This window comes from Procambarus clarkii, chromosome 92, assembly GCF_040958095.1.
Source record: "Procambarus clarkii isolate CNS0578487 chromosome 92, FALCON_Pclarkii_2.0, whole genome shotgun sequence".
Lineage (NCBI taxonomy): Eukaryota > Metazoa > Arthropoda > Malacostraca > Decapoda > Cambaridae > Procambarus > Procambarus clarkii.
Genome location: NC_091241.1, coordinates 6,414,765 through 6,429,024, shown reverse-complemented (window position 1 = coordinate 6,429,024; position 14,260 = coordinate 6,414,765). Strand labels below are relative to the sequence as shown.

Below are 14,260 nucleotides of genomic sequence, written 5' to 3'. Positions count from 1 at the left end.
TGTTATATGTAAAGGAGCCTTCAAAGATACCATTACCCAAGATTTTGCAACGAAATGGAAAACGTTATGCTCACGATGCCCACGTTATACTATAGGTCCATTAAAAAGAAATGGGAAACTTGAAAAGATGTCATATATAAAAGCAGAGAAATTGACATAACAATGACCAGATTAATGCTGGGACTCACCAAACTGGCAGCACACAGCTCTAAGTACAGAATAGACATTAACGAACTCTGCATCCATTGTCAGGTGACTGAAGCAATCGAACACTATCTCCTTCACTGTTTCTGACATCATAGTGCCATAGTAAATTTCAAACAAGTATTTATCGCACTTAAAATACTCTTTACCATCGAGCATACTGTATATGAAGAGGAGGTGACTTCTTGTTACAGGAAAAATATCAAATAGTCAAAGCACTGGCTAAATATCTCCAGTCGACCAACAAATTGGGCTACATTTGACCCGTGCCACATTTGTAATTGGCGCCACAAACAGCTAAACACAGAAAATGCCCCGTTACAGCACCAAGGATCAGCTGACGCCATAAACAACATATCGCCCTATGGTTTGGCAAGTCTCCCTCTAACATACACCTCTGTTTTAGTGGAGTTCCTCCATCTACAGCACAATGCAACACTTTTGAAACTCCTATCATTCTCAACATAAACACGTCTCTCTCCTATCATTCTCAACACAAACGCGTCTCCCAACATTTGTACTGGTGCAGTCATAGGGTCGATAAATCCTTCATGTAAACTGCACCTACTATCAAGAAGAAAAAGAAATCAGGAAAATAATGGAGTAAAAACTATTGGCAGACTATGACCAGTGTGTGAATGACAAGAAAAAAGTTTAAGGAAAAGGCATTTCATAACAGCAGGGAGGGTATAAACTTTCACCATTCAAGTCAGGGCCTTGCAAAATTTCACACAATAAGAATTCCAGAGAACAACATAGAGTGGATAGAGGTGTCTAGAGATGAAGTGGAAAATATGCTAAAGGAGCTCAGTAAGAACAAAGCAGCTGGCCCAGATGGAGTTTCACTATGGGTTCTGAGAGAATGTGCATCTGAGCTCAGCATTCCACTTCACCTGATCTTTCAGGCATCCCTGTGTACAGGAATCGTAGCAGACATGTGAAAACAGGCTAACATAGTTCCAATCTACAAAAGTGGCAGCAGGGAAGACCCCCCCTCAATTATAGACCTGTATCATTGACAAGTGTAATAGTGAAAGTATTGGAAAAACTAATCAAAACTAATCAAAACTAAATGGGTAGAATACCTGGAGAGAAATGATATAATATCAGACAGACAGTATGGTTTTCAATCTGGAAGATCCTGTGTATCGAATTTACTCAGCTTCTATGATCGAGCCACAGAGATATTACAGGAAAGAGATGGTTGGGTTGACTGCATCTATCTGGACCTAAAAAAGGCTTTCGACAGAGTTCCACATAAGAGGTTGTTCTGGAAACTGGAAAATATTGGAGGGGTGACAGGTAAGCTTCTAACATGGATGAAAAATTTTCTGACTGATAGAAAAATGAGGGCAGTAATCAGAGGCAATGTATCGGAATGGAGAAATGTCACAAGTGGAGTACCACAGGGTTCAGTTCTTGCACCAGTGATGTTTATTGTCTACATAAATGATCTACCAGTTGGTATACAGAATTATATGAACATGTTTGCTGATGATGCTAGAATAGAATAATAGAAAGAATAAGAAATTTAGATGATTGTCATGCCCTTCAAGAAGACCTGGACAAAATAAGTATATGGAGCACCACTTGGCAAATGGAATTTAATGTTAATAAATGCCATGTTATGGAATGTGGAATAGGATAACATAGACCCCCTACACAACCTATAAATTATGTGAGAAATCTTTAAAGAACTCTGACAAATAAAGGGATTTAGGGGTGGTTCTAGATAGAAAACTGTCACCTAAGGACCACATTAAGAACATTGTGCGAGGAGCCTATGCTACACTTTTTAACTTCAGAAATGCTTTTAAATACTGTACATGGATGGATAAATACTAAAGATATTGCTCACGACTTTTGTTAGACCAAAGCTGGAATATGCAGCGGTTGTATGGTGCCCATATCTAAAGAAGCACATCAACAAACTGGAAAATGTGCAAAGACATGCCACTAAGTGGCTCCCAGAACTGAAGGACAAGAGCTACAGTGAAAGGTTATAGGCATTAAATATGCAAAAACTAGAAGATAGAAGAAAAAGCGGCGATATGATCACTACGTACAAAATAGTAACAGGAATTGATAAAATCGATAGGGAAGATTTCCTGAGACCTGGAACTTTAAGAACAAGAGGTCATAGATTTAAACTAGCTAAACACAGATGCCGAAGAAACATAAGAAAATTCACTTTCGCAAACAGAGTGGTAGACGGTTGGAACAAGTTAGGTGAGAAGGTGGTGGAGGCCAAAACCGTCAGTAGTTTCAAAGCGTTATATGACAAAGAGTGTTGGGAAGATGGGACACCACGAGCGTAGCTCTCATCCTGTAACTACACTTAGGTAATTACACACACACACACACACACACACACGAACACACTGTGGCGCGGGTTCGATTCCCGCACGAGGCAGAAACAAATGGGCAAAGTTTCTTTCACCCTAAGTGCCCCTGTTACTTAGCAGTAAATAGGTACCTGGGAGTTAGTCAGCTGCCATGGGCTGCTTCCTGGGGTGTGTGTGTGTGGTGTGGGGAAAAAAAAAATAGTAGTTAGTAAACAGTTGATTGACAGTTGAGAGGCGGGCCGAAAGAGCAAAGCTCAACCCCCGCAAAAACACAACTAGTAAACACACAGAAACTTGTGTAAGGAAATTCAGAAACTTGTGTAAGGACTCATTCAGAACTTTGTATACCACATATGTCAGGCCAATCCTGGAGTATGCAGCCCCAGCATGGAGTCCATGTCTAGTCAAGGATAAGATCAAACTGGAAAAGGTTCAAAGGTTTGCCACCAGACTAGTACCCGAGCTGAGAGGTATGAGCTACGAGGAGAGGCTATGGGAATTAAACCTCACTTCGCTGGAAGACAGAAGAGTTAAGGGGACATGATCACCACATTCAAGATTTTCAAGGGAATTGATATGGTAGATAAAGACAGGCTATTTAACACAAGGGGCACACACACTAGGGGACACAGGTGGAAACTGAGTGCCCAAATGAGCCACAGAGATATTAGAAAGAACATTTTTAGTCTCAGAATGGTTGACAAATGGAATGCATTAGGAAGTGATGTGGTGGAGGCTGACTCCATACACAGCTTCAAGTGTAGATATGATAGATCCCAATAGGCTTAGGAACCTGTACACCTGTTGATTGACAGTTGAGAGGCGGGACCAAAGAGCCAGAGCTCAACCCCCGCAAGCACAATTAGGTGAGTATAATTAGGTGAGTACAGAGGGTATTATTAATAGGGTCTGGTAGCTGAGTGGACAGCGTGCGGGACTTGTAATCCTGTGGCCCGGGTTCGATTCCCGGTGCCGGCAAAGACAAATGGACAGTTTCTTTCACCCTGATGCTTTTGTTACCTAGCAGTAAATAGGTACCTGGGAGTTAGACATCTATTACGGGCTGCTTCCTGGAGGCTGGTGTGTGTATGAAAAAAAAATTTGTTAGTAACAGTTGATTTTTATTGACAGTTGAGAAATGGGCCGAAAGAGCAGAGCTGAACCCCCACAAGCACAACTAGGTGAATACACCACCCCTCCAGGAGGCAGCCCGTAACAGCTGTCTAACTCCCAGGTACCTATTTACTGAATTTTGTACCTTGTATTATGTTTAATGTCCTCAATTTTACCATACCTGAGTACCTGGAATTTATCACTGTTGAACATCATGCCATTTTCTGTTGCTCAGTCGAAAACTTTATTAATACAGTATCTGCTTGATAATATCTGCCTGATCATTCTCTCAAGTACTTTTATTATGTGGGACGTTAGTGCAACTGGTTTATAATTCTTTGCTAATGCTTTGCTCCCTCCCTTGTGTAGAGGAGCTATGTCTGCTGATTTAAGCGCATCTGGTATCTCCCCTGTGTCCAAGCTCTTCCTCCACACTATACTGTGTGCCTGTGCTACAGGCACCTTGCATTTCTTTATAAATATTGAATACCATGAATCTGGACCTGGAGTCGAGTGCATGGGCAGGTTTTCAATTTCTCTTTCAAAATCTGCCATGCTCGTGTTGATATCAGTTATATTTACTGGGGTTTGGATATCACACATAAAGATGTTATCCGGATCTTTCACTTTCATGCTGATTATTGGAGTGCTAAACATGTCCTCATACTGCTTTTTTAAGATTTCACTAATTTCTTTGTCATCCTCAGTGTACGAACCTTCACTCGTACGAATAGCTCCAACACTGGCAGTGGTTTTTTCATGTGAAGAAATATTTTGGGGTTTTTCTTTATTTCTTGAATTGCTTTCTGTTCTAGTTGCCTTTCTTCAATCTGATATGAGGGTTTCAGTTTCTGCTCGATTTCTTCAATCTCTCTGTTTAAATTATTCCTTCTTTGTAGTGAAAGTTGTATCTGCCTAAGCATTTGCATTATTTTTTCCCTCTTTTTTAGCGTCTTCTGCATTTTCTTTCTACAGTGGACCTCTTTCTGGCATTCCTCAAAGGAACATGTTTCAGATAGACTTTATATGCCTCCAATATCAGTTTTTCTATTCTTTCTGTAGGATTTTTATTACTTAGAACAGTTTCCCATAGAATGTTTGTAAGTTCCCTGTTTATTTTCTCCCAATCTATCCTTTTATTATTAAAATTGAATTTACTGAATGACCCCTCTTGCTTAGTCATTGTTTTAGGTCTATTCTGAGTACTGATGGTAGTTTGCACTTCAATGAGCTTGTGATCTGAGTATGTGGTATCTGAGATCGTAATGTCCCTGATTATATCTTCATTATTTGTGAAGACCAGGCCTAGAATATTTTCGGTTCTAGTTAGTTCTGATATCTACTGGTTGAGTGGAAATTTGTCACAGAATCTAAGCAGTTCTCTAACCTGTGGTTGGTTATGTCCCGATAGATTTCCTGGCATAATATTATTGTTTGCTCTCCTCCATCTTAGATTAGGCAAGTTGAAGTCATCAGGTATCAGTTTGCCAAATTATCAAGGCTATTCTCTATTTTGTTTATCTGTTCTGTGAATTCCTCAGCTGTTGCATCTTGCAGTTTGTATATTAGAATAATAACTAATATACAAGTTTATATATTAGAATAATAACTACAGTAAGTTTATTTTGTCTATTTTTACTCCCAGTAAAAGCCACTTCATTTGTAGAGTTAAGGAGCTCCGAGCATACAAGGTCTTCCCTAATATACAGTCCCACTCTTCCATGAGACCTATTTACCCTATCACACCTGTATAGACTATATCCTGGTATTCAGATGTCACTTTCCAAGAATTCCCCTGCATGGGTTTCTGTGAACGCTCCAAATACTGCATTTGACTCGGTGAGGAGGCCATTTATGAATAGTACTTTGTTTTTTGTTCTTGTTTTTAGTCCTTGTATATTGGCAAAGATGAATGAGGTTACTCTATTTGGGGTAGTTTGAATGGGAAACTTTTCTGGCAGGGCCATTATGCGTGGACATATCGAGCTTGTTCTGACCAGTGCCGATTGTTGTAGGGCAGTTGCCTGTCGTAGTTGTAGTTCCTTTTTGATGTGTAATTGTATCTGCTATTCTGATATGCAAGTGGGTCTGTCATCCAAGGGCAAGTGTAGGGCACCAGTCAGGCTGGGGCCTGACGGCTGAGTGGACAGCACTCGGTTTTCGTAGTCCCAAGGTTCCAGGTTCGAAACCTGGCGGAGGCGGAAATAAATGGGCAGAGTTTCTCTCACCATGATGCCCCTGTTTACCTAGCAACAAACAGGTACCTGGGAGTTAGATAGCTGCTATGGGCTGCTTCCTGGGGATGTGTAACAAAAAGGAGGCCTGGTCGAGGACCAGTCCGCAGGACGCTAAGCCCCGAAATCATCTCAAGATACCCCTCAAGAAGTGGGTCTGTCAAACTATCATTATTATTATTATTACTATTTACCACTAGGCACATAACAAGGGGCCTTCGTACCTCATACCCAAAGATAAGTTGGAAGGGATAGTATCCATGAGAATCTTGAACCAAGTCCCTTGCAGCAAACAAAAGGAACGGCAGTTGTTTGTCCCACTATTCGGTTTGACCATTGAGTGTTCACTTGTTTGAAGTGACCAGTTTGACCAGTATTATGGTCTTCAGGGATTGATGAAATCTTTCAAAATCTTTCAATGGCTCCCTGACTCTCAGGGTGATATGGACTGGAAAGCATGGGATGAATTTCCATGCCTTCAGAAAACTCCTGAAATAGTTTAAAGTAAAATTAGATCCTTGATCCATTTGAATCACATGAGGTAATTTGAATATGGCAGAGGAGGAGGACTGACCTTGGGTAATCATTTGGGTGGTGATATTTCTTAAGGATATGGTTTCAGGAAACCTGGTAATCTGGTCCATGATAGTGAGGATATACTTATACCCTTGCTTGGTGGTTCAAGTATGTTTATTGAGACAAGAAAAAATACACCTCAAAGGGATAGAGTAGCTTGGCTATTTCTACCCCCTTGATGCTTGGTGGTTGGATGGGGTCCCACACTGTCAGTTATGATGGGGAGGGGGGGGGGAGAGAAGGGTTCCATTACCACCTTAACGGATTGAAGGTTGGGTTGATTTGGCTTACCAGCATGTTGACACATGTTGCACCTCCAGCAATACCTGGTCACATTCCTTTTGCACTTGTGCTACCAGAATAACCTACTAATCCGCCTGTGTGTCTTTGAGATTCCTTGGTGTCTGACCATAGAGGTGGTGTCATGTGCCAAATGGAGAAAATGGTTATGGTAGTCTAACAGTAGCAGTATGTAGAACAAAACATCCTCTTTGGATGATTCCTTCCTAGTCTTCCATCTTCATAAATTCACCTACCGGTGGCAATCATAATGTACATGTACTTTAGCTTTGCTTCTTGCCATTCAAAGATATAATTTTTTCATATATATATATATATTTTTTTTTTTCCATAACGTATTTGATCTTAACTGCAATGTAAAAAAAAAGTAAAATTTTACAGTTATTCTTAGGTTTTTAATTTGTATGTTTCTTATCTAACCATTTAAAGTTCATTTCTTCTGGTGTCAATTACTGTACAGTACTTTTATTTGGCTATCACACATATTCCGTTTAATTAAGCTTTCATTTTATGTTCCATTTTTAATCTGACTGACTTTTTTTCATAATTTGAATTTTTACTGTAATTGTTCCTAGATTTAGTATTCTTGTTCCTGGTTAATTAACTGCTTGAATTTCATTTATCCTTACACTTTTAAAAATTCTACAATTTTCATTTTGACTACTGTACTGAGTATTTTCATTTTGCAAGTTTATATTGTATATCCTAGTCCAACTGAGCTTGCCCTACACAGGTGGGCTCTCTGGGCCTCCTGAGAGAGAGGAGGCCAGGTCAAGGACCGGGCCGCGGGGACGTTAAGCCCCGAAATCATCTCAAGATAACTGCATTATTATCTGTTCAGATCTTTATTTTGTACTTACACATAACTATATTCACTTAAATAAGTATAGTACAGTACATTTAGTATATAGAAGCTCAGGAGATATATATTTGCTCAATAATATTAGATATCAGTTTCAGTTTCATTGTTAACATGACATATATGATATATATATACACTGGAGCAGGGAGTGATGAACACTGGAGCAGGGAGTGATGAACACTGGAGCAGGGAGTGATGAACACTGGAGCAGGGAGTGATGAACACTGGAGCAGGGAGTGATGAACACTGGAGCAGAGTGATGAACACTGGAGCGGGGAGTGATGAACACTGGAGCAGGGAGTGATGAACACTGGAGCAGGGAGTGATGAACACTGGAGCAGGGAGTGATGAACACTGGAGCAGGGAGTGATGAACACTGGAGCAGGGAGTGATGAACACTGGAGCAGGGAGTGATGAACACTGAAGCAGAGTGATGAACACTGGAGCAGGGAGTGATGAACACTGGAGCAGGGAGTGATGAACACTGGAGCTGGGAGTGATGAACACTGGAGCTGGGAGTGATGAACACTGGAGCAGGGAGTGATGAACACTGGAGCAGAGTGATGAACACTGGAGCAGAGTGATGAACACTGGAGCAGGGAGTGATGAACACTGGAGCGGGGAGTGATGAACACTGGAGCGGGGAGTGATGAACACTGGAGTGGGGGAGTGATGAACACTGGAGCAGGGAGTGATGAACACTGGAGCAGAGTGATGAACACTGGAGCAGAGTGATGAACACTGGAGTGGGGAATGATTAACACTGGAGTGGGGGAGTGATGAACACTGGAGTGGGGAGTGATGAACACTGGAGTGGGGAGTGATGAACACTGGAGCAGGGAGTGATGAACACTGGAGCAGGGAGTGATGAACACTGGAGTGGGGGAGTGATGAACACTGGAGCAGGGAGTGATGAACACTGGAGTGGGGGAGTGATGAACACTGGAGCAGGGAGTGATGAACACTGGGGCAGGGAGTGATGAACACTAGAGCAGGGAGTGATGATCACTAGAGCGAGTGATGATCACTAGAGCGAGTGATGATCACTAGAGCGAGTGATGATCACTAGAGCGAGTGGTGAATGCTAGAGGAGGGAATGTGAAGCTGAAACAACGATGCTGTGATAAAAGGATTAAAGCAGGGATAAAGCTGGGTTGGAATGGAGTGAAGCTGATGTGAGCGGTGTTACATTATTTATCCTTAAAAAACAGAAGCATCCAAAACCTGTACTGGCATTACAATTTTAATAAATAATAATACATCATTGTAGTGATATCACACACCTTATGCACACTACAGTATGAATAAAATACAAAATTTGTTCAGTTCAGCTAGACTAAGCTAGGCTATGTTAGGTTAGGCTAGAATTAGGCTATAGAATAGAATTAGGCTATGTTATGTTTTGTTTAAAGAATAACGATGACAGACGGGTCAAACTTTTCTTACTCTAAAAAAAGTTTAAGAACCAACCTGTTACTACACAACCTCTGCTGCATGATGGCACGCTTTCTTGTCTCTTAAGCTTGATGCTGGTGACGGCTTCTTGTACTGATAGCATCAGGCACATGTCTGCCATACTTGATGCTGGTGAAGTCTGCTGTTCAACATGAAGTCTCTGTAAATCTATGATGTTGTGGTGGTGGTGTTGGGCTTAAGGCTTATCAAACTGTAGAAGATTAAGGCCACTCAGTGTAGGGCGGGACGTTGTGGCTTTGAGTTGGGGAGGGCAGGACGTTGTGGCTCTCAGGGTGTGTATGGCGGGACGTTGTGGCTCTCAGGGTGTGTATGGCGGGACGTTGTGGCTCTCAGGGTGTGTATGGCGGGACGTTGTGGCTCTCAGGGTGTGTATGGCGGGACGTTGTGGCTCTCAGGGTGTGTATGGCGGGACGTTGTGGCTCTCAGGGTGTGTAGGCTGGACGTTGTGGCTTTCAGGGTGTGTAGGGCTGGACGTTGTGGCTCTCAGGGTGTGTAGGGCGGGACGTTGTGGCTCTCAGGGTGTGTAGGGCGAGACGTTGTGGCTCTCAGGGTGTGTATGGCGGGACGTTGTGGCTCTCAGGGTGTGTATGGCTGGACGTTGTGGCTCTCAGGGTGTGTAGGGCGGGACGTTGTGGCTCTCAGGGTGTGTAGGGCTGGACGTTGTGGCTCTCAGGGTGTGTAGGGCTGGACGTTGTGGCTCTCAGGGTGTGTAGGGCTGGACGTTGTGGCTCTCAGGGTGTGTAGGGCGGGACGTTGTGGCTCTCAGGGTGTGTAGGGCGGGACGTTGTGGCTCTCAGGGTGTGTAGGGCGAGACGTTGTGGCTCTCAGGGTGTGTAGGGCGGGACGTTGTGGCTCTCAGGGTGTGTAGGGCAGGACGTTGTGGCTCTCAGGGTGTGTAGGGCTGGACGTTGTGGCTCTCAGGGTGTGTAGGCTGGACGTTGTGGCTCTCAGGGTGTGTAGGGTGGGACGTTGTGGCTCTCAGGGTGTGTAGGGCGAGAAGTTGCGGCTCTCAGGGTGAGTCACCGTTGTTATAGATTCAGCCACTCGGAACAAGTTCCAAGTAGCACGGGCTATGGTGAGCCCGTAACTTACCTGGCACAGGAGCGGGCCAAGTAACACAGGCTATGGTGAGCCCGTAACTTACCTGGCACAGGAGCGGGGCAAGTAGCACAGGCTATAGTGAGCCCGTCGTGGACTTACCTGGCACAGGAGCGGTGCTGTGTCAACATTTGACCGTGGTGAGCTACCAGTGTGTTGTGATTTGATTGATGAGGATTAAGCCACCCAAGAGGTGGCACTGGTCAAGAATCAGTATTTCCTCATCCATTCCCCTTCATCGTTTATATTCCCTCATTCATCTTATCTGCCTTTGGCGCCACTTTCATCCCATCCGTCTCCTGTGTGTGCTGCTTCATCCATTCATCTTGGCCACCCTAAGTTTCCCGCCCAAGTTGAGCTCAGACCGTCAGAGTGAAAGAACTGTTGTTTTAGATTAGTCGGGGAGGTAGGACAAAACTTTTTTTTTAACGCTGCCGTGTCTCCTTTGTCGGTATGTGTGGCGTTGCCTCGTGAGTTCAGGTGTTGTGGCTGTAGCATCAGAACTGACCTCCTTCCCCTCTGGGTTTTATAATTATAGGGAACTAGACAAAAACGTGAAGTACGGGTTTTCTTTTCCGGCTTTATTGTGATTTACATAAAAAATAATTGTGCCGTTTTTATGTTTTTAACAATATTCATGAGCTTCAAAATATATTTATTTCTACTAAAGGTATCGAAGCCAGCTTTAGAGTATATACAAATAAAAAAATATTTACAAATTGTAGAAAAATATCTGTTTACTTTTAAGCTACATAGAAGTAATGAGTATAGAAAATGACATATGTACAATCCTTATAATAATATGACAGGGACTTCTCCATTAAAATCTCCTGCTTCCTCCGATGGGCGTTGAGACGAAATAGTGAGACCGTCCTTGTGTGGGGAAGAACTGTAGGGTGTAGGTGAGGCCCTCTGTGTTGATGGCCCCAGCAGCGCGTGCTGGCAGGCGGGCTGGCTGAGGGTGTACCAGGACACTAGGATGGAACGTTGCTCCGGGGAACTCCTCTTTGATGATGGTCGGGCGATGCTCGAGGGTCATCGCCGAGTGTCTGGAGGATGTTGAGCTGATGCTTCTGCCAGCGGGAATGATAGTCTTTGTAGGCTCGACTTGTGGCTGGAACTCCTCCACTGGTTCCTCTGCAGCATTTTCCACGAATGGCTCAATAATGGGTTCCACGACTATCTCTTCCGTGGGTTTCACAGCTTGCTCCACAGTGGATTTTACTGCAGGAGCCTCGGTAATAGCTTCCACAAAGGACTGTTCTACACTGGGTTCTGCCATGGGCTCCACAGAAGGGAGTACTGCGATGGTGTCTTGAGCTATCTCGTCTCTGAGAACGGTGGAAGTGTCCTGTTCCACAAGAGTCGGAATATTTTCCTCAGCAACAAGGGCTATGTCATCAGGCACGACCTCTGTCTCAACGGCGACTGATGTCAATATTTCAGGTGTTGGCTGTACGTCGATAAATACTGGCTCGTGTTTATCTGGCTGCTCCATTGGCTGGATTTCTGCCTCTACGAAGGAAGTTGGCTCTGCTTCTACGAAGGAAGTTGGCTCTGCCTCTACGAAGGAAGTTGGCTCTGCCTCTACGAAGGAAGTTGGCTCTGCCTCTATTAAGGAAGTTAGCTCCGCTTCTATGAAGGAAGTTGGCTCTGCCTCTACAAAGAAAGTTGGCTCTGCCTCTACAAAGGAAGTTGGCTCTGCCTCTACGAAGGAAGCTGGCTCTGGATCCACGTAGGAAGTTGGCTCTGGATCCACGTAGGAAGTTGGTTCTGAATCCACGTTATAAGTTGACTCTGGATCCACGTAGGAAGTTGGCTCTGCATCCACGTGGGAGGTTGGCTCTGGATCCATGAAGAAAGTTTGATCTGACTCGACAGGAACGACCTCTTGGATTCGTGGGTTCTCTGTGATCGCCTCGGCTACGACAACAGGTTCTCCCACGTTGGGCCGAGGGCTGAACCTGGCGGCATTGGCCGTGTTGAGGGTGAGCCTGGCCTGATCCAACCATATCTGGATGAAGTCCTCGTAGGCGCGCTGAGTCTCCGCGTGATCGGGAACTCTAGTCTTGCTTGGGAAACCTTTGTGGATCTGTGTAGAAAATATTGGCTTCTTGTTCGGTTGCGAAGTGAAGGAGGGAGCATTCGAGAAGCCTGGCCAGAATTGGCTGGGTGCGCACTCCACCTGCACGGCGGCTACCACCGTCAACACCACCTGTCAAGAGACGATACTTGTTTGAGAGTGTACTTCAAGATACCAAACAGCACACAGGTTTAAAATGTCCTCATTATTTAATAGCAAGTGGTTGTGTACACACACACACACACACACACACACACACACACACGCACGCGTGCGTGCGTGATTCTCGCAACTGAGGACCCTCGGGGTCGTAGTCCTAAGGGCCCGGGTTCGATTACTGGCAGAGTTTCTTTCACCCTGATACCCCCTGTTCACCTATTAGTAAATAGGTACCTGAGTTAGACAGATGCTACGGGCTGCTTCCTGGTTCCTGGTTCACTCATGCCTCCAACACGAAGGACTAATTTGAAACTTAAATCTACCCTGACACTTCATTAAACCTAACAAATTCTTAATTACCAGACGTTCAGAAAAGTATGTATATACTCCTCGACAAAGTCCAGGTTACAAGCTAATCAGAAAATACTCACTATGGCCAACATCTTCTCGTCGTGGGAGCTGAAGGGTCACTGTGCTCTGACCGGCTGGGAGCCTCGTTTATATTAGGCGGGAGAGACCTTCACCTTTCCCGCGCGCGCGCAACCGACTTCTGGTGTAGAAGATCAAAAGTTACGCCGGCTAGTGTGGGGCGGCGCCCACCTTAACCGGCCCCCCCCCATGCGCGCCACGCTTGGGGGGTCGCTCTCGTTTTCGTCTACCTTTTTTGGTGGGGAGGATGGGGGGGCTAGTTTCTTATCCAAGGTATATTATTGATATCGGGTAATCATCGTTTCTTTTTAGTTGACCGGTATGGTCTTTTGGATGAGAGGTATGGACGTTTAAGTTGACACACAAACCGTAGTTTGATACAGATGTGTTTTGGTCGACAGATGTAGTGTTTTTGTCAACAGATGTTGACTTTTTCGACAGGGTCTTTTTGTCAACAGGTGTGTTGTTTTTGTCAATAGATGTGTTGCTTTGTTTGACACGTGTGGATAAAAGACTCCAGGAGTCTTGTCCACACCTGTTGACAAGGTTCCTTGAGTCTTTTGTCAACAGGTGTGATGTCTTGTCGACAGGTGTGTTGTTTTGGTTAACATGTGTGCTCTTTTTATTTCGCGTCCTTCACTCACACCGTCTCCTAGGGGTTATCTTAATGTTAAAGGTTCCTTTCAGATGTGAAGGATAGAACAAAAAAAGACAAAAGTCATAAGGTCTACTGGTGTGGGGTTCCCTTCATAATCAATAACAAGACCCGCCCAGCAATCTTAGTCGGGAGGATAGGGAGGTAGGGTAACATGTGTACAGTGGTAAATATTCGTTGCTTCTCATGTCCCCAATGTTCAAGATGGCTTCAAGCTGCATTCTCGTCTTCTCAAATGGCTGTGTTAATCTCCTGGAGACTGGTGCGACCCCCAAGCCACCTTATGACACACTAAAATCACATTTAACTGTGCTTAATTTAATGAGACTAGCCCCAAGCATCTGGTTTCCATCCCTGGATAGGGAGATAGACATTCTTTATGGATATAGATACGTCAGTGGCCAGTAGGGACAGGAACCTATAGACACACAGAAGCTGTTTGACGGTTGAGAGGCGGGAGTGATGAGCTAGAGCACAATCAAGAGGGTGCTCTACACTTTCCTCTAGTTTACTAGGAGGCCGCAGACCCTCCGGTCCCAGGCATCACCTGGAGTATTACCCCTTGTTGAAACATCACCTTCAGGCTGGGGTGGGGGGGGGGGGCCCTTACTTATCCTCCCTACGGCGCTATTGATCTTGACCTCAGGCAGGGGGTGTAGGTCACGGTGGTGTAGGTCACGCGTGTAGGTCACGGGGTGTAAGTCACGGGTGTAGGTCACGGGGGAG

General features: G+C 44.5%; 2 protein-coding genes across 4 annotated transcripts in view; one reads left to right on the top strand and one right to left on the bottom strand.

The window, feature by feature from the left end:
* The window catches only part of LOC123775108 (uncharacterized), an 80,914-nt gene that overhangs the window by 6,007 nt on the left and 60,647 nt on the right, over positions 1–14,260 (top strand). For all 3 annotated transcript variants that reach the window (XR_011226011.1, XR_011226013.1, XR_011226010.1), the window contains exon 2: positions 3,681–3,783. The gene's annotated coding sequence lies outside the window, so the exon portion shown is untranslated. The remainder of the gene's footprint in view (positions 1–3,680; positions 3,784–14,260) is intronic.
* LOC123775107 (proteoglycan 4) lies at positions 10,769–13,018 on the bottom strand. Its single transcript, XM_045769982.2, has 2 exons — positions 12,882–13,018; positions 10,769–12,423 (listed from the first exon to the last, which is right to left on the bottom strand). Exons 1-2 carry the CDS (start codon positions 12,891–12,893, stop codon positions 11,029–11,031), a joined length of 1,407 nt encoding a protein of 468 aa, XP_045625938.1. The 5' UTR covers positions 12,894–13,018; the 3' UTR covers positions 10,769–11,028.